Source organism: Colossoma macropomum, unplaced genomic scaffold, assembly GCF_904425465.1.
Source record: "Colossoma macropomum unplaced genomic scaffold, Colossoma_macropomum, whole genome shotgun sequence".
NCBI classification, from domain to species: domain Eukaryota; kingdom Metazoa; phylum Chordata; class Actinopteri; order Characiformes; family Serrasalmidae; genus Colossoma; species Colossoma macropomum.
The window spans coordinates 47145483-47167729 of NW_023494789.1; the positions used below are offsets into that span (position 1 = coordinate 47145483).

The 22247-nt window shown below is 39.4% G+C and overlaps 1 protein-coding gene across 7 annotated transcripts in view; it reads right to left on the minus strand.

Moving 5' to 3' along the window:
* foxp1b (forkhead box P1b) overlaps nt 1-22247 on the minus strand; it is a 285913-nt gene that overhangs the window by 122317 nt on the left and 141349 nt on the right. For all 7 annotated transcript variants that reach the window (XM_036571539.1, XM_036571533.1, XM_036571534.1 and 4 more), the window contains one exon: nt 19622-19794. In XM_036571539.1, coding sequence (XP_036427432.1) covers nt 19622-19783 — 162 coding nt within the window. In that variant the 5' untranslated portion in view covers nt 19784-19794. The remainder of the gene's footprint in view (nt 1-19621; nt 19795-22247) is intronic.

Here is a 22247-nt window from a genome sequence, read left to right on the forward strand (position 1 = left end):
TGGAATCCAATTCTCTTTGAACCTAAATAAACAGTTATCATCACTGAAATGTGAAATTAATTAATATTAATTCAATTCTAGTCATTTTACATATATACAGTTTGTAAGTCAAACAACCCTGTTGGTTTATTTATTGGGTGAATACTCTTTTCCTCTTTGCACCTTACTTTTTTTAGTAACTTAACCCCAAAGTCACCAACAGTGAGGGAACGATTTGGCTCGCAACAATGAAAATGCATAGTTGATTTACAAAGTGCACAGCTACTGCAGATTTTGAAAATACATAAATAAAATATAAATTAAAAATGTAAACTCGACCTCCAAAAATGAGCGCACACAAATCTTTCCTACAATCAAAGTATTTTAAAGTTCAGGCATTTTATTTTTTATTATTATTATTATTATTTTTAGCATTTAAACAACTGACTAATGAACTTAATTAACTTCTTAGCAGCGCTGGCCGATACATCATCTGTATCTGTATACCGTGATATTGACATACCATGATGAATTTGATAGAAAATGAGCATTATCTCCATGATATAGCTTTTTAGCTTTCCATTTCTATTTTGTGTGCTTTACTGTACCTTATGCTTCAGACAAACATCAGTTCCAACTACATATAAAATTATATATAAAAAAAACATATATATAAGTTTTCTTTCTGGCAATGTGCTTCCTGCCTGGTTAACATTTACAATACCATATAAGGTCCTTTTGGTGTCATTTTACAAGAAAGAAATGGAATAAAACAGTCAAAAACAGTGATGTCAGGTTTGTAAGGCGATCTTTTAGTGCAGAGTAGCTGCTCTCAGGAAGAACAAGCTCATTAACTTTATTAATGAATCAGCAAACATAAATAACATCTGACGCCACTACACCATGATATATTCAGAAAAGATCAAATGAATTTGATCATTATTGCCAGTCCTATGCAGAAGTTTTGGCACCCCAGTCAAATTGTATGTTTTTTGATTTTCTGTGAGTAAATAAGCTAAAACATCCTCTACAGGGAACACAGTTCTGCACATTTTAATGCACCACTCCTGTTTATTTACTGAATTTAACATCTTGGGGTAAAGAAATAAAACAAAATGTAGCCTGTGCAAAAGTTATGGAACTTAATGTTTTATTATATTCTAATATGTTAAACTCAGAACATAAATAGTGCTATAAAATGTCATAATTGAACAGATTTTTACTTAGAAAATCAGCAACTTATTTATTTATTTTACATTGAGTGGATTTAAATAGCTGAAAACACAAAAAAAATGAAACTGAATGAAAATTTAACAAAACTGCAAAGTAAATTTTGAACAAATCGGACCGCTTAGTCAAAAACATGTGTGCTTGCATGTATGTGAGTGTGTGGGATTTTGTGAGGGTGATGTGTGGGGAAGGGTGTGGTGCGGGTGGTTTGGGCTGTGCTGCTGTACTGTGCTAAGAGTGGGGGGGAGAAAAAACAAACCAAACCAAAACCCTAATTTACAGCCAACAAACATTTAACATGTGTATTGCGTGTAGCTGCTTCCTGAAGCAGTTAACCAACATGCTCTATCATGCATTTATCTATTCTCCCTGGAGAGAGAGAGAGAGAGAGAGAGAGAGAGAGAGAGAGAGAGTGTGAGAGAGAGAGAGAGAGAGGCAGGCAGCTTTCTGGCATGTGGAGCTATGCTGATGTTTAGTGGTACGGTAAAGCTGCTCTGTCACTGGCTAGGTTTAGCACTGAAGCCCCGCCCCTGAACCCATGCTGATGGCTTCACCTGCCCCACATGCACTATGAATAAGAGATACAAGCTAGCTCTGCTACAGGACTTTTGCATTAGTGAAAAGTGTCTACCAGTTTCGTGTGCACCACTCCTCCACTTATCTTCTCTGACCAGCACATACATGCACACATATCCCTCTCTCTTAAGCTCTTGGAGTATTTGGAGTATATACACACCTTTGGCCCACATCTCTGGAGCTTCCAGGAGATGCCTTAATCAGAGGCGCGCGAGGCTAGGCGGATTAGCGCTTTATTGAAACAAATAAGTGCTTTAAAAATGCCCAAAAAGCCCCAGTTTCAATTTCAATAGCTCGTTTAACCCTTATCGTCCCAATTCCTCAGGGCCCATTCTATGTTAATTGGATCTCCATTGCATTTGCATTGGGGGTGTTAACAAGCACAGTCCATGAATATTAATTACCCAGAAGTTTTCGATCCCACAGAAAAAAAAAAAAAATACTTTCTTGATACATATTAATTCTGTGAAGTTTTTTAAAAAGTGAAAGCGCTCATTAAAAATGCATAAGCCCCATGCTTGAACATTTCCCCATGAGAATTGCCGCATCTTTAAATTTATCCCTAATAAATTGGGTCAAATAGGACCATACATTAAAGAAACTGTTTCCAATGCATAGATGCAACATGCAAATATCCCAGTCTAACGAGATGAGCAATTTCATCATCTTTTTAAAATGGTCTACCAGTTTCTATTGGAGGATATCTTGTCTGATTCATAGTGATTTTTCACATAATATGCTTACAAAGTATTAAACTAAAAGAGAAAAAAAAGAACAACAAAAGAAACATTTATCATATTTACAATGCCTGTTTATGCATACGTAATGTGTACACAGTTATGCTAAAAAGGTTTGAGAACCTGTTATCTGCATTTCACATTAACAAATAAAGGCACAGCAATATGTGTGTATACATATATAGATATATATATACACACACACACACACACACACACACACACACACACACACATATATACGTGTGAATATAAGGGTTGACACGGAAACACACACACACACACACACACACACACATATATACACACACATACATACATACATACATATGTGTGTGTGTGTGTGTGTTTCCGTGTGAACCCTTATATTCAGTAACTAGTGGAATTTCCTTTCTTGGCAGTAACCTCAACATTTGGGAGGTACTTCAGCCCACTCCTCTAGGCATAACTTTCACTTCGTGTATATGTTCGGGAGGTCTCTCTTGAAGAGCTTGTGTACTCTTGCATAGTGGAGCACTGCACTGATCCATAACCCAACCCAACCCAACGTCTTGACAATCTGTTCAATGATTCCTGGCTATGTAAGCACTGAGGCAGTAAAGTGGCCTATGCTATTACACTACCTCCACCATGTTTCACAGCTGGGATGAATTTGGTGTTGTTGTGCAGTGTTTTCTCTGAATGCTACACTGTGTGTTTAAAAAAAACCCCACTTTTTTTTGTTTTTTCTGTCCTACGAGCATTGTTCTGAAAGTGCAAATTAACGTCAAGGTGGTCAAGGAATAGCCTTCTGGGGTCTTATGAGTTTCATATTAGGGCAAGATTTTATGTAATGTGCATTAAGCCATGTTGCACTTCAAGAGAATTTTGTTATGAAATGTGTTGCCCTACACTGCGAAAAAAAAGTGTGTTCAACCTTCATATAGTAAAAAGCAATTCAACTGTTTTTATTAGACTTAAATAAATACTTTGGATGAAGAAAAGCAAAGCAAAAATTTTAGTTCAGATGAACAATAATTCGTATCAGTTTAAATGTCCAAAACCTTTAAAATCAACCCTCTTCCACTTTTTACAGCGTACATGGCAAACTGCTAAAAAAAAAAGTAAAATTTAATGGCTTGTTTTTGGTGCATTTTTTTCTTTTTAAAAAAAGTTATATGAATGTAAATAAACCATACATACACTATTTTTAACACTACTGCTGTTAATTTACAGAAACAAAAACAAAGTATCACCCTTATTTTACAGACTTTTACTTTTATTTTAATAGTTTTTACTGTTATTATTATGGTAAAATACTGTATTTCAGAATAAGTGGTTAGTTGAACAGTTTTTTTCAGGACAAGTCAAAATCACAGCTGGACTGACTGGAACATGCCTTGACGGGACTTTCCAAAAGATCATTATCTAATCAGGATACTTTTTTCCATCAGTGACTTTGGCTGTTTGAACCATTTGTTCGATGTAACACACTGTGCGTTGTCTGTCAAATGACAAACGTTTTTGTGCAGAAATCCAAACAATTCCAGAGTGTTCAGAATTTTTTTCTTTCTAACTACTGCCCTTCTGTGGTATGTATGGCTTTGGAAAAAATAGGAAGCATTAGAGGAATGGCGGTTATTCCTTCATGTGAAAAATCAGGCTATGCCTTAAGCTGAAATCCTCTCTGGCAGTTTTGAGGCACTCCAAATAAGCCATCTAATACTAAAACAACACAGACACGTTTGCCAGCGCTGTCTCGGTCCCCCCCAGCTGCCGGGAACACCTGCTCCAAGTTTAGAGTTCCCCTCTTCACGGCTATGGCAGAGCCAGCCGCATCAAAGCCCATCCGGTCTGTGGAGACAATGAGAGGTGCTTCATGCTGCTAATGGTACCAGCATAGCGGGCATCATTTACATCAGAGGTCACTCAAATACGTACACATGCACACTCACATGCACACAATGACCTGCTTTTTGAAGAAGGGAGGAAACAATGGGGCAGGAGGAGCTTACATCATCTATGTAAATATGGGAAGTAGAACAATGGGGACATCCAGCAGATCTATGCAAACACACTCACACATACACACTCCTACCTGGCCTCACTTACATTAACACACTCTCTCTCACTCTCCCCACCGCTCGGCGTTTCCGTCAGCTGACCGTTTGACCCGAAATCCATTAGCAGCGTAGCGCTGCAGCCTTTAGTACTGCAGCGAACAGGACGGTCCAGTCTTGCTGGACGCTCCAGACACAGAGCAGCCTCTCTCTTTGCCTCACTGTCAAACAACTTGGCCCCTCTCTCCCCTGTACATGAATTACTGTAAACAGGATGTTAACCCGCAGAGCTGTAAACTCCCTCAACCTCCCCTACGTAGATATACGCGACCTGTAAACCATCGCAGTACTCTATGGCTTATAGCTGCTGGACTCAATAATAGAGCTCACTACTTTGGATTATCTGCAAAACTGATATTCGCAATAGATTCTTAAAAGAATCATTGTTAATGAGGTGCACATATGAAAAACATTCCATTTTAAGAACCTCCACATACTGTCAATGATCTATACCAGTTTTTATACCATTTTTTTTTTGAGGAATCTTCATTTTTAAGAGTGAAGAGTTGCTTAATATAGAGAAAATATCATAAAACAATGATAGTGCTATGTATTACAGTATGTAATACAATATATTGCAGGGGAATTCCACCAATCTTTTAAAATGTATGCAGATGTAAACAGTTAGGATGTAAAAGTCATTCAGAGTGGTTTGAGGTGAAATTCTCCATTTTAGAGAAACATACAAAGTCATAGAGGTGGTGATAGGAACCAGATGTCTGAAGAGTTTAATGCCTTTAAAAGCTTCCTCTCAGAAAGTTATTACATGAAATGGTTATGAATATACTGCCTGATGTTGAGAGACATTATTTTAGAGTAGTTTTGAGAAGGTTTGGGCCTAAAACATTGTTTTAAAATCCAACCATGGTGGAGAGGAATGGATTTTAAGAGGAAGGCAAAACAGTCCCTAAAGAAAACTGATTTTTTCAGATTTGCCACTATTTTACTATCATTAACATTGTATATAAAAACTCTGAAGGCTCACTGGTGGTTTTAGCAATAAATAAAATGTCTATATTAGTGTTATAGATTCTGCAACCCCTGGTTTCTATCACCACTACTGTGAATAAATCAGAGAATTTCACATCAAACCACTCTGGATGACTTTGTTTACATCTCAGCCAATGAATTATGCAGAAATTGTGACAAACTGGTGGAATACCCCTTTAAAAAACAGAGGTGATCCCTTAATGTGACAAAACTGAAATTTGTTCAATCACGAAGATGTGTTCACAATTCATCAGACAGGTTGTGATACTTGTAGCACAACATAAACAAACTGAGATTATTTAGAGGGATCATTTGCATATCACAATCTACTGTGATATCAGTATTGCAAAGGCCAATATCGCAATAATCCTTCACAAACGATATATCGTGCTGCCCTCGTTGTCAGGTGGGAAGATCCCTGCTGCAATTCCGAGAGCTAAAACAAGACGCCTGGAGCGAGATATCGCTTTAAAGGTGCAGATATTGCTTGCCACAATTAGCCACAATGGCAGAAGGCAATATGCCCCAATTGCTAAAGCACGGTTCTCCACGGAGGCTGCGGTGATCGAGTGTTTCGTGACACGCTGTGTGTTCTCATTCTTCGCAGAATAATTATTTCTCGCCTTTTCTACATACAAGCACCATTAATGTTCAATTTCCATCGGCATCAGTACGATTATGAATCAGATTGCCCATCAATTGGCAGAGCCAGCAAAGAAATTCACCCCGTAATAAAACTGTCATCTGTTCCAGTATAAAGACAGATGTTGCGAGTTGGGTGATAACATAATTAAACCGTTCGACGAGGGATTCCAGAAAATTATTGAAATTGGAGGAAGCACTATCATTTTACCAATAAAGCAATTTGGGGCAATATGCGGTGTCATAACACCGATCCTTATCCCTGTCCTCCAGATTTGCAATAAGTTGGGAAGTTGGAGGCCTGTCATTTCGCTCCTGTCTTGCAATATTACCTGTAAGAGTTTACAAGTAGATACCTGAGAGGAGAAGAGAGGAGAGAGAATGAAAGAAAAGACGGAGATGCTCTTGCCGTGTTCATGAATCTTGTGTTTAATCCAGCTTTTCTGCTTTCTTTGTTCGTCTCTCTTTCATCAGCTTGTAATCTGCGAATGCTGTCATTTTTGTCCAAGGAGATCTCTCTCTCTCGCTCTCTCTCTCTGTACGTGTGTTCATTCCCCCCCGTCCTCTCCCTCCACGTACTCAGAGCACTCTCCATGAGGGACTTTTAATGCATAATGCAAACTCCCAATGTGTGCCATCCCAGCCCCTCTGTAACTCGATGTGTGATGGGCTAAAAAGCCACCTCGCCGTCCCTCTCTCTACACGCACAGCTACCAACAACCCTACCCATTCAAGGAGAGGAGAAAGAGGAGAGAAGAAGGGGGGAAAACAACTCATAATTGCTTTGCCTTATCTTGTGATTTGTAACAAAGCTCTAAAGCACAGGCCTGACAAAGCAAACTCGAATGGGTTTGCCCTTCCATAAAAGAAAAGCAATTATTCATCCCTTGTTTTTCCACTTTTTGATATTGCCGGAATGTGTTGGGGCTGGAGAACACAGGGCTGGATGGGGCGGATATTTTCAGCAACCCTTCAAACTTCATTAAAAGAAGGCCGCAATGAGACAGGACGCTGGTATTAAATATTCAACAGCTGTATGGGCTGAGGGGGATTACTGGCAATCGGTCCGCAAGTACAAGTCAACGACAGTTTGCTCCAACATGCAAGCGATTAAAAATGCACCAGCAGAATTGGCCATTAATCATCAAACCGAGCTCCATAAGGGATGAGATGGAGATAAGAAGAACATTCTTATGAAGAACAGTTTCTTGTCCTCCCAGACATTAAAGATGAGTTTATCTGCTCTCAGAAAACAAAGGTGCTGAAAAGAGTTCTCTGAAGCGATGCCAGAAGAACCACGTCTGGTTCCCCATGGATTCTTCTAATGAAGGTTCTTTAAATCAGTGGTTCTCAGACTGGCCATGAAAACAGTCCACATTTTTGCCCTCTCCCTATGAGAGCTTAGAGGTTAAAAAGGCTTTTCAATCTCGTCATTAAATTAACTTTAAGACTATTTTACACCAGTCTGCCTCCGTAAGATCTCTTCAGATTGTTCAAATCTTTGAATGTAAACAGGAAAGAGGTACGTTTATGTACCTGTCCATGTATCTGTTTTGGGTCATGTGACAAGATACAATTTTACTGGAAGGGGATCCACCGAGACCTTAAAAAATGCTGAAGCTTCGCAGAGTCTTTCCTCCTGCTTTGTTCCTGTTAAACTTTGATATGGAATCTGTACTTGACTATAAAACAAAGCAACTATTTTTTTATTAGTATCTTTGGCCAAGAAATTTATTGTACTTTTGAGGTCAACCCCTCAGGTTCCATCTGTTGATTTCTGGTTGTCCCACGTCACAACAGTGCTTCCATTAGAGCAACTGACCTACAACTTAAATCAGAAAATGCACAAGTTCTGAAAGAAAACAGAACCCAACATTTTTGCTTAAAAATGTCATTTTGGGAAAATTTTTAACACAGTGATTTGTGGGGGCCACTCTTGCAATACGCGATGTGTATCAGTGAACATGAAATATCAGCAGAGTATTGGTGTGAGTGGACAACTGAAAGGTCAGGTGTTTCTAGAGGCAAAGGGCAAAAAAACTGACAAATCTGCCTTTGTGCACTGTTATTGTGGGGCTTGTATTCATGTTGTTAACTGTCAAACATTTTAGATTTCTTTTTTATTGTATTTATTCACTGATTTTTAAGAAGGCGTGCCATCACAGGCCCACTACAGACCACTGGCCCCCTCAGTATAGGTCCAAGGATCACATAGGTATCCTTCGCGGCCCACCTGTGGTCGAGAAACCCTGTCCTAAGGTAACTGTACCTGCAACCCTGACTGTGTGCGCAAATAAAATGTCAATTATTTAAAACTGGTTTTCATTGTGCACATTTCACCTACAAAACCAATGGAGATTGTCCTGCCCAAATACACATGATTCAACTTAATTACTGGGCTTAGTTGATGTGCTAAAGCAGGGGAATCACCAAACTGTGCTGGACACCGTCCCTCCTGGGAAAAACCCTGTTGTATTCCAATTATTTATTTTATAAAATCCTTTTTTTTTTATTTATTACATTTATAATAATTTATATTACTTAATTTATTTTTTTATTTATACAATTTCTTTTATAATAAATATTTTTTTCCCCTAGAATGGAACAGCAAAGGTAAGAACCTTTAAATAACCTTCACTTTGAGCCATCCAGAGTGTTTATCAATGCAGGATTTTACAATCAGCCAGATAAACTGAGCCCAACGTCAGGGCCTGTCCAACAGGAGAAGAGGTAAAAGACATTCCTACTGAACAACCTTCACTTTTCTCCAGTTTACTACTGTGAAATACTTGTCAGGACTAAAATTAAGGCACAGGAGACAGATCCTGGGCCAGCCTTCAAAGGCAACTTCCTTTTTGTTGCAGAGGTTCTTCGACTTGTGTACAAGCAGGGGCTTCCTGTTGCAGAAGCGTGTAAATAATGAAGAGGAAACACAGAAAAAAGGCAAAAACACCACAAAAAGAGTCGCTGTTGCATAAGATCGAGCGCTCTTTATTTTGTTTCGTATTTTTATCTCTCTGATCATCCTCACTTCCTCATCAAAAGAAGATGCTGGAAACCACAAGTTCTGTCCCAGCCTGAACACACGCGTGACAAGACGCAAGGCCGTCTTTGAAGAGCCTTCAAGAATAGCCGCCGTGTGCAATCTTTACAAGATCGGCATCGATCTTGCTTTGCGAAATAAGATCGAAATTGCCCTCGCGTCCACAGTGGCTGATAGCGATCTGAGAACTTCGGGTTTTAGGCCTGTCGGACGGCTATTCTGAGGAAGCTTACCCAAGACGGCAGGTCTCTGATCTGCTCGACTTCTGCTAGTATCTCTGGTGAGGCGCTTACGTGGCTGAGCAAGGATGTGTGTATCGTGAACAGGGAAATTCCAGTCACTTACACTTTTACACAGCTGCAGAACAAGAAAGAAGCAATGTCGAGCAGACTCGAAAGCAAAAAAGCGCAGATCAAAAAACGTGAAAGACGCAATACAGGGGAGAAAAAGGCGCTAGCAGCTTGAACTTCAAGAAAATAACTGATGTGCCCGTCTCAAGTCAGCCTTGCAATGCTAGGAATGAGGATGCCTTTTCGTTTTTTGCTACATCTAATAGAAAGAACAAGAAAGGAGAGAAAATCTTCTGTTGTAAAAGATCCAGAGCTATTTGAAGTGAACATAAGACAATGCAAAGACACTAACTCTATCTAGAACACTCCTTCTGAGGGCCACACATCTTTTTATATGAGCTAGCGGCGCTGGGGATTTGACTTTCTAATGGAGATGTTTAAATGAAGCTTATGGTCTACTTCCCCCCAATCTGACGAGTGCGGCAAGATAAATTCCCCCGTCAGGGTCGAGATGATCAAACAGATTACAATTATTTTATCCTCCGTCTTTATTAATGAGCACTGTCTTTCATAGTTATGCTCCCTAACAAGAACAGATGACATGCCAACCTCCAGGTTTGTTGTTTTCTTTTTTTTTTTTACTCTTTCAAATACTTGAAGCTATTTGGTTTATAAATTCAGAGGTTAATTCTGCGTTTGGCCCAGAAGGAGTTCTGGAGTTTCAGGAAAGACAAATAGCAAACAGCATTTTTCATTAAACTGTTGGATGTCAAACTGGCCTTTTACCAATATTAATAGGACACAATCAGATGCTAGTTAGCAAATAAGTAGCAAACAAGACAAGGCAAGTCTACACTTTTACAAAAGATGGTTCTTCGAGGGTTCTTTAGCAAAGAAATGGATCTATATAGAACCATGAACACTCAAAGAACTCTTTGTATGATTAAGGGGGTTCTTTGTATTGTGAAAGGGTTCTTCAGACTAATGGAGAAAAGGGTTCTATATAGCAACAAAAAGGGTTTGTTTATTATTATTATTAGCATATCAAGCTTGTTACAACAGAAGAACCCTTTTCAAAAAGGTTCTATATAGAACCATCTACAGCACATCAGTCTGAAGAACCATTTCACAATGCAAAGAAGTCTTTAATCACGCAAAGGGCTCTTTGAGTGTTCATGGTTCTGTACAGAATCATTATCTATTCTAAAAACCCTTGAAGACTCATCTTTTTTTAATGGGCAGTTTTGCTGGACTTCCACTGGCTACAAGGTTTGTGTGTCACACAAGTTTCTACAGTACAGGATATGAAAGACCCTCACGTTATGTAGAGCAGGGGTGTCCAATCTTACTTCCAACAAAACAGGAGGTCACCTGATGAAATGTTTGAAGACTAAGACCAACTGATTAAACAAGTGGAGTGCTCAAACTTGTTTGGAGTGAAAACCTGCAGCCATACTGGCCCTTTGCGGATAAGATTGGACACCCCTGATGTAGAGGGTGGTCAATTAATACTGTAGTCCACCTGTCTGCCAGGTCTGAACATTGCCCACTTAGATTTTTTACTAGCCATTTTTTGTCAATATATACAGTCGTTCGCAAATTTTGAACTACTTTGTTGATTTACTAAGTGAAAATAAGTAAACACAGAGAATTCACTTAAATATGACATCTTTCTGCTAATTTTATCACACAATTTGTATTTAATTGCTGAGTTTAACATATTAGGTAAAAATAAAACAAAGTGTGTTCTATGTATGTATGCTAAAAAAGTGTTATTATATATATTACATATATATTAATTTAAATAAATAATAAATATATTTAGCAAACAAACAGTAAGCATTAAAATGCGCAGAACTGTGCTCACTGTAGTTGTATATGAGCAAAAACCACTCATTCTCCAGCTGCTACCAAATAGGCTAACAGCATTAGCATTATAACTTCCAGTCTACCTAACGAACTAGAACTCTTTACAAAGTGATAATTCTAAAAAATAGTGATTGACACATCAAAACACTACTCCAGTTCACATTCTGGTGCAGTAGTGGTCATGTACTAGTGCTGGGTGACTTTATCCTAACCTGAAAGAGTAAAGATTTGCTCAAAAGCACTGCTTATACTGCAGGGAGAGAATTTCCAACTGAAGTCAGACACTGAGTTTGAGCCTGAGCTCAAACAAACACCAGGTATCCACCGCTGTCCTACTGCCCCAGTTATAGGAAGAGCTTCTGATGTTTCTGTAAGATGTATGACGTGTTTCAATGAATGTTTTCTGCGTTCTTTCGGTGTTTGTTAGCCCTACATTTGGGTTTTGAGCATGTGAGTGATGACCTCACCTCATTTCATTAGCAGTATACCATCACATACTGTTTTCTTGGGATAGGTTTGCACATGTCAGCTTCGACAACGCGTAGCGGTAAGTCACTCAGTCAGTCAGTGACTCAGCAAGAGACTCTTGTCCAGCGATATATATAGGCACAAAACAGACAGTGGCAATGCAAGAAGGTTGCATTTGCAAACAACATGAATTCAGTTTCTGCTGATTTACCTCTACAATTAATCAACAACGACATTAATTTTTGAATCTCTTCTGAACTTCTAGATACGTATTGACTCAGCTGATACAGGAAAATGTCTGTCCTGTATAACGGACAGTAATAAACATTTTACTTCACCTGGTAACCACCTGACGCTGCTGGCTCATTATGATGACCACAATTTTATGAAGTTTTTTTCCAAATAAGGGAAAGAGACCATGTTTCAAAACAGATTTTAGACATGACAGCTTGGCTTTCAGGAACGTAGAGATGATGTGTTGTTCATACAGCATTCTGAGTGCCACAGATGGCATTACAGTTAGTTTAATGACAAAAATCAGGAAAAAAAAACATCTTTGTTTAAAATCTCCATTGAGTCAGAGTTCAGACTGCCAACATGGAGAGGTTAAATACACAGTTTACTGACCGGGCAGATGACTTCATCAGTGCTCAGTAAAAACTCATAAGCTTGTATCATAACACAATTCAAGCTAACGCTAAACAGGCAACTCTATTTTAGGATGAGAGGATTTTTTTCTGCTTTCTTTCCTTTTTTCTCTCCCCCCTTTTTTTGTTGTGGTGTCAAGTGTACAGCCGTGACACAATCTTCTGCTCAATAGCTCACCCACATCTCTCCCTCTTTTTCTCCCCCCCCCATCACATTCATCAAAGTTGTAACCCCTGCTGTCTTAGCCGGGCGAATCAGAACCCGCCTCTGGCAGAGAATGAAGGCAAAGTCAACAGGAATTAAGTTTCAGTGCAACTGTTTACTCAACTGTGGCCCGCAGTTATTGAAATTTCATCCACGGTCTTGTGTGACGACGGCACTAATGAATTCAGCATGGCTGTGATTTTCAAACGGCCGACATCACGCGCGCTCCAAGAAGAGGCACTGGGCTCGGGCCTTGCGGTGGGCAGGACTAGAGCAGGCCTGACGTCCAATCACAGAAGATTAAGGCTGCTGACTGACAGCGATGACCTTTAGCTTCCTAATTAGCTGTGGTGTCGTCTTTTTTGGGACAAAGTAGGACTCTGATTCTTTCTGAAGTTTCAATTCATAGAATTTGATATTACATTTGCTGAGCTTTACTGTTCAGTGTAGTGGATATCTGCCTTTTTCTTATACGCACATGCAAAATAGCAGACACAAAACACGCAAAGAAAAATAATTCTGCAAGTGAGCAGCAATATAAGGTATGTAAATCCTTTTGTGTGGGGAAAAATCCACACATTAAAACATCTAACCCTCAAAACTATACATACCTAAAGCTATTTAATGTGTGAAAAGCCTTTTTGTTTTGTGATCTGAAAACATCGACTTGAAAGAAAACAGCTCAAACTCTGAATAGAAAGAGAATGAGGGGAATTTACCTTTTACAAAAAGTCCACTTAATTGAACGGTTAAGATGTAAACAAAGTCATTCGGAGTAGTTTGACGTGAAATGTTCTGTTGTAGAGAAACCTACCGGGTCAAAATTCTTCACAGTGGTGGTGAAAGGAACCAGAGTTTAATGTCTCTAAAAGCTCCTTCACAGAAAATTATTACATAAAATGGTTATGAAAATGTCCCCCCAATGTCTATTACATTAAGTTTTTGGCCTAAACCATGTTTTTTAAATTCATTCAAGGTGGGGAGGTGCATGCAGGGCACTGTAAGGCAAACATTACATTACACATAGACATAAACATTATATATAGAGAAAAACTCAGAAGACACATGTAGGTTCACTGGTGGTTTTGGATAGTAAATAAAATGACCATATCCGTGTTGCGGACATGGTGACCCCTGGTTCCTATCACCACCACTGTAAAGAAATTTGAGTGTTTAAGTTTCTCTGCAATGAATCATTTCACATCAAAACACTCTGAATGACTTTGTTTACATCATCATCAATGACTGAATCATGTAGAAATTTTGAAAAATCTGTGGAATTCCCCTATAAGCTGCCAAACCATGCTAAGAATGTTTTAGAGGAACTGTAGAAACGAATGAAGGACGGGCTCCCTGCATCCTGACATTGCTCCTGCACTTCATCCCCAAAGCGGCGCGAAACATCTATATTGTTCTGAAAGTTTACCATCAAACATTGTCAAAAACGGTGACCATGACACCAAAACATAGGAGATTTTTCAAAAACATCAGCGTTCTTTGTGCCTCTGTTTTCCACCAACCGTCACCTAGGCCTGTCCCGATTCGCCTTTAAAGCAAAGCCGTGGCCCTTCTGTTCGCAGACAGCCACTTCTACCCCGACTGACAGCTACTTCAGAGCCTCGCTCCATCACGACCAAACGACCCCTGACAGCAACTCCCATCGACCCCCGGGGCCGCAGAGAGCACGCGGCTCGCTGATCTTTTCAAACTCCATTCCTTTTCGCCCACGCGCGACACTCATGCTAACGCTAAGAAAGCCCGTCCGCTCGCTTCAGCTTGCCCGCCGTGACGGGGAAACATTTCAGGGCGGCTAATAAGGGTGCATTTTCATCGGAACGGAGTAAGGCAGTTTTTTGTCTTGCCTCTCATTTCTCTTCTAGCCTGGAGTTCTGTGTGGATGGAGGTGGGAGAGGCAGCAAAGCAAGTAATTAGAGGAGAAAAAGTCAAGAATTTCTGAAATTTATGCAAATGAGAAGTATATTTTGCCAGGCGGTGGCCAATCACATTGTTGAAACGTGGCATGCTAGTCTGGGTACTGGGTGCAACTTGTCATGATATGATGTATTAAATCAGATGCACAACAGACATTTAAAAAAAAAAATGTTATTTTAAAACTAACTACAATAATAATACATAAACTGCTAGTTTCACTCTGAGGTGCTAGTCAGAGCACACTGAGACAAGAAGACTGAACTTTCTACATCTGTTGACGCAAAGGCAGCAGCACAGGTAGTAGTCTGTGCTCTATAATGCACGGTGGACTAGAGTTAAGCGCCTTCTCCAACACACCATCATACTAAATAAAAGAGTAAAACCCTACCTGTTATATAGCACAGGTTTGCTAGGTCCTGGATATTATAAACATTACACTCTCAGCTTTGAATGCAGCATCAAAGTACAATCATAAATATTGACACTGCCGTCACTGTATTGATACACGTATGACCAAGTGTTTATCAACAATATATTGTCGCTTATATAACAGTTCTGAGGGCACAATGTAATTGTTTGAGGACTGTTCTTCCACAATAACTATTATTCAGGCAGCTAACCGCTACTAAATTCCTACATATACAAAACCAGAAAATGCACACATTAGATAACCACTATAAGAAAGCATTTGTCTGGTCAGATTCTGAAATAGAGCGACAGAAGAAATACATTAATTTCTGAACCCGTCGTTGATCCTAAGTGAGCTTTTCAGTTGGCAGCTGTGAACAACTAAACAAACTGGAATTAGTCAGAAACTAACAGAATACAATTCAATAAACAAGTTCAGTAAAATGCTTGACAGAGCGACTGGAACAAAACCATATTCAGGTACAACTGGAAACACTGAAAAGCTGAGCTGAACCTGATATTGTGACATTTTATGGCTTTATCTGTAACACAAAAAGGTATTACTTTTTTATGCTAAAGCACATTTGATACAATGATGGGGGCTTCTCTGCTTTACCTTTTTCTTTCTTTTTTGCATAACTTGAATAAAAGCAACAGAACACGGTTGTGCAATATCGTGAATACAGCTGTTACGATCTACTGTACTTGCCTTCAGCTTGTGCCTGCAACCGTATCACAGTTGTGGCGTTATTCACAAAAACAAACTTCATATGTTCTACTGCTTAAGGCTGCGTTCAGACGGTGAAGCATGTTCCACAAAAAATCAGCATCTGAACTGCAAGGAATCTGCCTGTGATAAGTTTTGCAAGGCAGAGAATGAGGGGAGCAGATCTTTACGGGTGGCGTTATGGGCAGGAAGCTTGAAGCCACACATCACATTAAAATTGTTAGACTAAAGAAAACAGCACATAGTGCACTTTTAACAGGTTTACTTCTTCTTAAATCAGCGCAAAAATGAGCTAACTTTAGCAAGCACATTAAAACCACAACCAGCAAAGAGACTCTACTCTATTCTACATTAGTAAACTACTCACCAAGCTACAGGGGTGAAATGTGCTCATCATCTATTTCCCAAGACTATTTTTTTGATAAGAGTGTACAGGATGGTGCATATGCCAGTGAATACACATTTCCAAGCTAAATGTTTTTTTTTTCAAATGCGAGCAAACCTGTCCTACTGTTCAGGCCCATGTTCGCTCTCTGATTCAGTTTACCTGGCCTCCTTTCTGTTTGGTTACCTTGTGAAAAGTGACACATGACAAGCAGAGCTTTTCCACTTAAGTTGAACATATTTCAACTCGGTTTGCGAGGATCTCAGGCAGAAAAATCTGCAAACTTTGGTGGGAAAAAACTGTGGCAGAATGAGCAAAGGCCCACATCCTGCCATTAGACATAGTGGTGTTATGGGCGGAATACACTCTGCTGTCTGAACGCAGCCTAAAATGCTATTTTTAACACAGCCCTAGTAGCTATACACTGAAATCAGTGCTGAAAAGATTCAACAAACAAACACACTGAATGGTAGACGACATCAAGTTCATTATTAATTTATAATTAATTTCTAGACAATATTAGACCTGTTGTCATCACAGAAGTAGTCCACAACTCTGTACACCCTTTTACTCAACATCTAAACTTGCTTTCATGTTAGTGACACGCCCCCAAAGAGGTCAACAGTTGGCAAGGGAAGCGTTATGAAAATGCAGCATAAAAGTCGGACACCGCGCACCACGCTTGACTAGCCAGACGCCCCAACGTCCCGTCACACCTGTCGTATTTACAACGCGACGGGCGAAATGCGCGCCTTCCCCTGTCCGGGAACTCCATCGCACATGCGTTTCTTTTGCTTTTCCTTCAGTGCTGACGACTCGTTTGCAATAAATATTTTACTGGAATGCGGATGCAGGCATGCTAGGATAAACACATTGGCAAACCAAACACACAATCACCAAAAGAGCACTTTAGAGTGTTTTAAAAATTCAACGTGCCTTCAATATACATAAATAATCATAATAATGTGTTTATGTACTTGGGGAGGGAGGGAGGGATGATTAAATATTAACTAGCACTTAAAGAAGGGAGAGGGGTATGCTGATGACATGCGTTAATAAAGGACAGGTGAGAGAGAGAGAGAGAGAGAGAGAGAGAGAGAGAGAGAGAGAGAGAGAGAGAGAGAGAGAGAGAGGGAAGAAGATAGCACATTTACTCATAAGTTTGTTGGCTTATGAATTCAGAGACTGGCTGAAAAAAGTTCAGGAGTTTCAGAAAAGATAAATCACACTTCTTCACAGAAATGTCAAGCTGGTTTTTGACCAGTATTAACAACACAAGCCAGGTTTCTATCCAACTTTCAAATTACATTCAAATGATTAACTGGAATGTTGCAAAAAAAAAATAAAAAATGTTTCCATCAGCTCTGAGTAAGAGAATAAAACTCTACATCACATCTGTAAAAGCACTTCTGAGAAATGTGGAGGGAGTTTACAGAGAAATCTTTAATGATGAGACACTTCTCGTTTTGTTTTGTTTAATTTTATGGCTGTATTTTATATCACAGGAGTCAGAAAGCACCGACAAGTACAACAGCTCAAGATCAGCCGCAGCGCAGTTTGTTTACCGTATAATATTGATGTTATGTTTTTTTTTTCCTTTGATAAGATAAAGGTACATTTTATCTTCTTCACAGGCCACTGGTACCTGCCTGTTTTACAGTAACGGCCGTGAAAAAAAAAAAATGGAACAAGACTTTAGTCCATTCATATTTACATTATTTCTTTAACAAATACATTTCCATCATCATCACATTTCTTTTCTATCAGCAAAAAAAAAAAAAATAGATTCACTTCAAGTGATCGTACAAATTTTTATGCAGATTTTCAAGACTTTTTATTCAATATTTGCCAATTCCAACTTGTCCTATTTATTCAATGTGTCAAAAAAGACAACAAATATGTGGAAGGAGACCCAGCTACATAAATGCTATTCAGTAAATGAGGAGCTTTTGTGCCAATGGTCAGAATTAGTCCCTAATACAATGTCCATTTCAGGCAATAAAATTTAAAGTACAAAACATTTGCCAACAACATGCACTTAGAATTTATAAAGTTTTATTTCCCTGTCTTTACAGCTGATGATTTAAAAAGGAAACTAATACTTCTGAAACAGTAGCCACACTTACATGCAGCCTAATAATCCATTAAAACAATACAATACGTCCATGTATACTCCTCAATCAGAATAGTCTAGTCCGATTGAGGCCATTCAGAATACAATTACTGTCTGAATGATCGAGGTGGGTAATCCTGTAAATAATCCGTTAAATAGAAGAATAATATCCGTGTAAACGCCTGTATCTGATTACATTCCCTATCGGAAAGTTTAAGTCCGTTCTGATCATGTTCGTCACGTCATAGTGAAAGTTTATACCGTTCAGCATGGCGGAGCAGAAACTGCTCTGCAGAGGAGGCGAAGTTTATGCTCTGGTCTTTAAAAGACGGCGGTGGGACGGACGTCCAGCTCATGTGTCTCGGAACACGACGTCTTCCTCTCGGCCTTCTTTAATAAGGACATGTGAAGGACGTTTTCCTGAGTCTGACATCATTTTAAAGCAACTAAAAACACAAGCGCTGCTCACTGCTGCTCATCTCACTCTGACTGGACTCACGTGATGCTAGTTGTCATGGTAACATCTACACTTAGTGGTTCTCTACGCATGCTCGTCAACTTGTAGAGCGCATGTAAATGGAGATTTTCATCAGATTGTTGAATAGAGTGAGCATAAACACCTCAGTCTGAATCTATACTCAGAGTGTATTCAATCACATTGGCAAAAATCTTTGCATGTAAACACAGCAAGTTACTGCTACAGGCAAATGTCTGGCCTGTATAACAATCGGCCAGTTGTAAATGTTTCACCATACTTGTTAATCATCTAATGTTGCTACCAAAGTAAAGAAGTACCAATTAAATGTAATAAAACACAGTGAGAACACTTTTATAATTGTTGACTTGCTTGTTCACCTACAAATAAGGCTGGGCGATATTTACTGTTATCATGATAAATGGTCACAATATTCTTTTCTGAGCATATCGTGGATATCATCAGAACTTAAAGAACACCGAATCTGCATCTTTCTTTACAAAGTGAGCATAATTGTGCCTGTTTAATTGGATTTAGTGCAGCACAGTTTGCAGTTTTGTCTGTTCCAGCTTATTAAATATTAGAAAAATGAAATATTGTGAATAGTAGTGTGTTGTTAAAATTCAGTTCACTCACACTTTTCCAACAAATGTATTCCATCAACCTTCCTGAAGGAAAATATGCAGAGTTAAACTGAGGGACCTCTCCAAAAGAGGAAAATCACACACCTCTTATGGCTGCTGTGAAACGTGGTTGAGAAGTGTGGAGGCGAGATCAATGAGGAAGGAAACAGATAAGACGTTTACCTGCTGCTGCTGAAAGTTCACAAGGTCAGCGGCCGTGATGTCAGAGGAAGGTGTGGCACTTTTTGACCGCACGTCTCTAGCCCCGCCCTCTGCACCGGCTGCCACCCCGTTCTGATTTGTCGTCCCGTTGCTCGGCGCCTCTGGCCCCGCCTCTTGCATCATGACTCAAAGGCCTGCGACGGAAAAGAGGAAAAGAAGCGCAGCTGTTAAAACAAAGCGAGTGCATGAGCAGGGTTTCGAGTTCAGCGCTCCAAACTGTAAACACATCAACCTTCCTCGCTCAATTTGACTTTTCTACCAGACTCATCTCTTTTTTTTTTTTCCTCTGGCTGGACTGGACTTGTTTGTTTGCTTGCTGGCCTGACTGTTTTCCTCCCACACACACAAACACACCCTGTCTTTTCCCACACCGCGATGAACTTTTCCGGCACGGAAACTCAGCACGACACGTCCATGAGCGTCCAGACAAAAAAGGTGTGGGCTGAGAGATATCCAACTCTTGTTTTTGTTGTTTCTCTTTCTCCTTCTCTTCTGGGACGGAGGAGGTGAAGGAGAGAACGAGTGATGGGAACCCAACCTCAGAGTGAGTCTCTGCAGAGGAGCCCAGGAAAACACACTCGCTCGCAAAACAAAACACGTTCGATTGAAATGGATATATTTGCTCGGATTGGTCCCAGAAGAGCGGCAGGCCGATGGTTTTTTAATGGCCGGCGGGGCGGAGGGAGGGGGGCAGGTTGGCTGACTGACAGCTCAACACACAAGTCATCCCAAATCAAACCGTACTACAAACATTCGCATCCCGGGTGTTGAGTTTACACCAGAGTCCTGGGCCTGAACATAAATAAGCGCTCGCTTCGGCAAAACATCCAGATGTACGAACAATGTATTTATAATATATCCATTACATCAGCGTCAGGGGTCAGAAAGATTTCATGATTCAAAGCCCATTTTTTTCTTTTGTACATTCTCTTCTTTCAGAGTTGAGAGTAGAATCATCAAGTCCAGCCCAACTGATGGGAAAATTCTGTTGTGGATACCAATAACTTTCTTAGGAGGGTAAAAATTCATATAACCAGTAAAATCTGATATTACTTTATATGTAAATATTAGATTTTAATTGTATATTCTTTAATGTACACTATATACTCACAGATATGACTGTCAGTTTCAATGGTCAGTCCTGAAATGAAATCTTAATAAAAATATGAAAAATACAAGCATGGGTTTCCCTTCTTCAGAAAATTTACCATTTTGGATATTTTTTTGTCTGTTTTGTTACGACAGTGACAAGTAAGTGAGTTTGTAAGTTATTGAGTAAGTGAGAGAGTAAGTCAGTGAGTGAGTAGGGAAGTGAGTGAGTAAGGAAGCGAATAAGTGAGTAAGTGAGTGAGTAAGCGACTTTGCAAGTTAGTAAGTACATGATTAAGTAAGTGAGTAAGAGAGTAAGTTAGTAAGTAAGTGATTAAGTGAGTAAGAGAGTAAGTTAGTAAGTAAGTGATTAAGTGAGTAAGAGAGTAAGTTAGTAAGTAAGTGATTAAGTGAGTAAGTAAGAGAGTAAGTGAGTAAGTAAGTGATTAAGTGAGTAAGAGAGTAAGTTGGTAAGTGATTAAGTGAGTAAGAGAGTAAGCTAGTAAGTAAGTGATTAAGTGAGTAAGTAAGAGAGTAAGTGAGCAAGTAAGTGATTAAGTGAGTAAGAGAGTAAGTTAGTAAGTAAGTGATTAAGTGAGTAAGTAAGAGAGTAAGCTAGTAAGTAAGTGATTAAGTGAGTAAGTTAGTAAGTAAGTGATTAAGTGAGTAAGAGAGTAAGTTAGTAAGTAAGTGATTAAGTGAGTAAGTTAGTTAGTTAGTTAGTTTCATCAGGTTAGCCTGTGTTGCTTAAAGAGGAGGCGCTCTGTATTGGGTTCCCAAGTGGCAGAACTGTTTAAAGTTTTAATCATTAGAAGATCATTAAAAAATAAATTAATACATTTAAAAAAGGCCACTAATTACCAGCATATACAGACAATACCGCTGGTTGTCAATGTCAGACACAATGGAACAGCCCTAGCAATAAGGAGGTAATACACATATCGTGGCATGTCTAAGTGTCCCTGTAAAGAACTGCGAGTCACTTCACAATGACCCCTTTGTAGAAAATAAACTAAACTGAGAGACGCCCTCAACCACCCACGCTCTCACACACATACCCAAGTTTACAAGTTTTACAAGTGTATTACTGGCTTTGTGGGGTATTTCCACTGACGTCTGCTTTACTGCAGCTAATCCGCTACTACTAAACCTAAACCCGAATTTTAACTTAAAAAAGGAATATTATTCTGTTTACTTTTTAAAAGTGATTTTTTTCAGAATATAATATTTTCATATCATCAATATTTTCTATCATCTCGGAGACATTTGGATCCCATACAGAGCAAAATACAAGGCCACACATACCTACACACACACCCCCTCTCTATTTCTCCCCTCCTGGGCCTGGCCACCCAGATAACCATCAGACAGTGTATTCCTGAAATGGACACTGAGATTTATATCAACGCCTGTCCGAGTTTCGCGCAGATGAGGAGCAACAGTCCTCCACGTTCAGGAACAGCTAATGAAACTGACCAAGTCAGGCAGAAGTAAATTA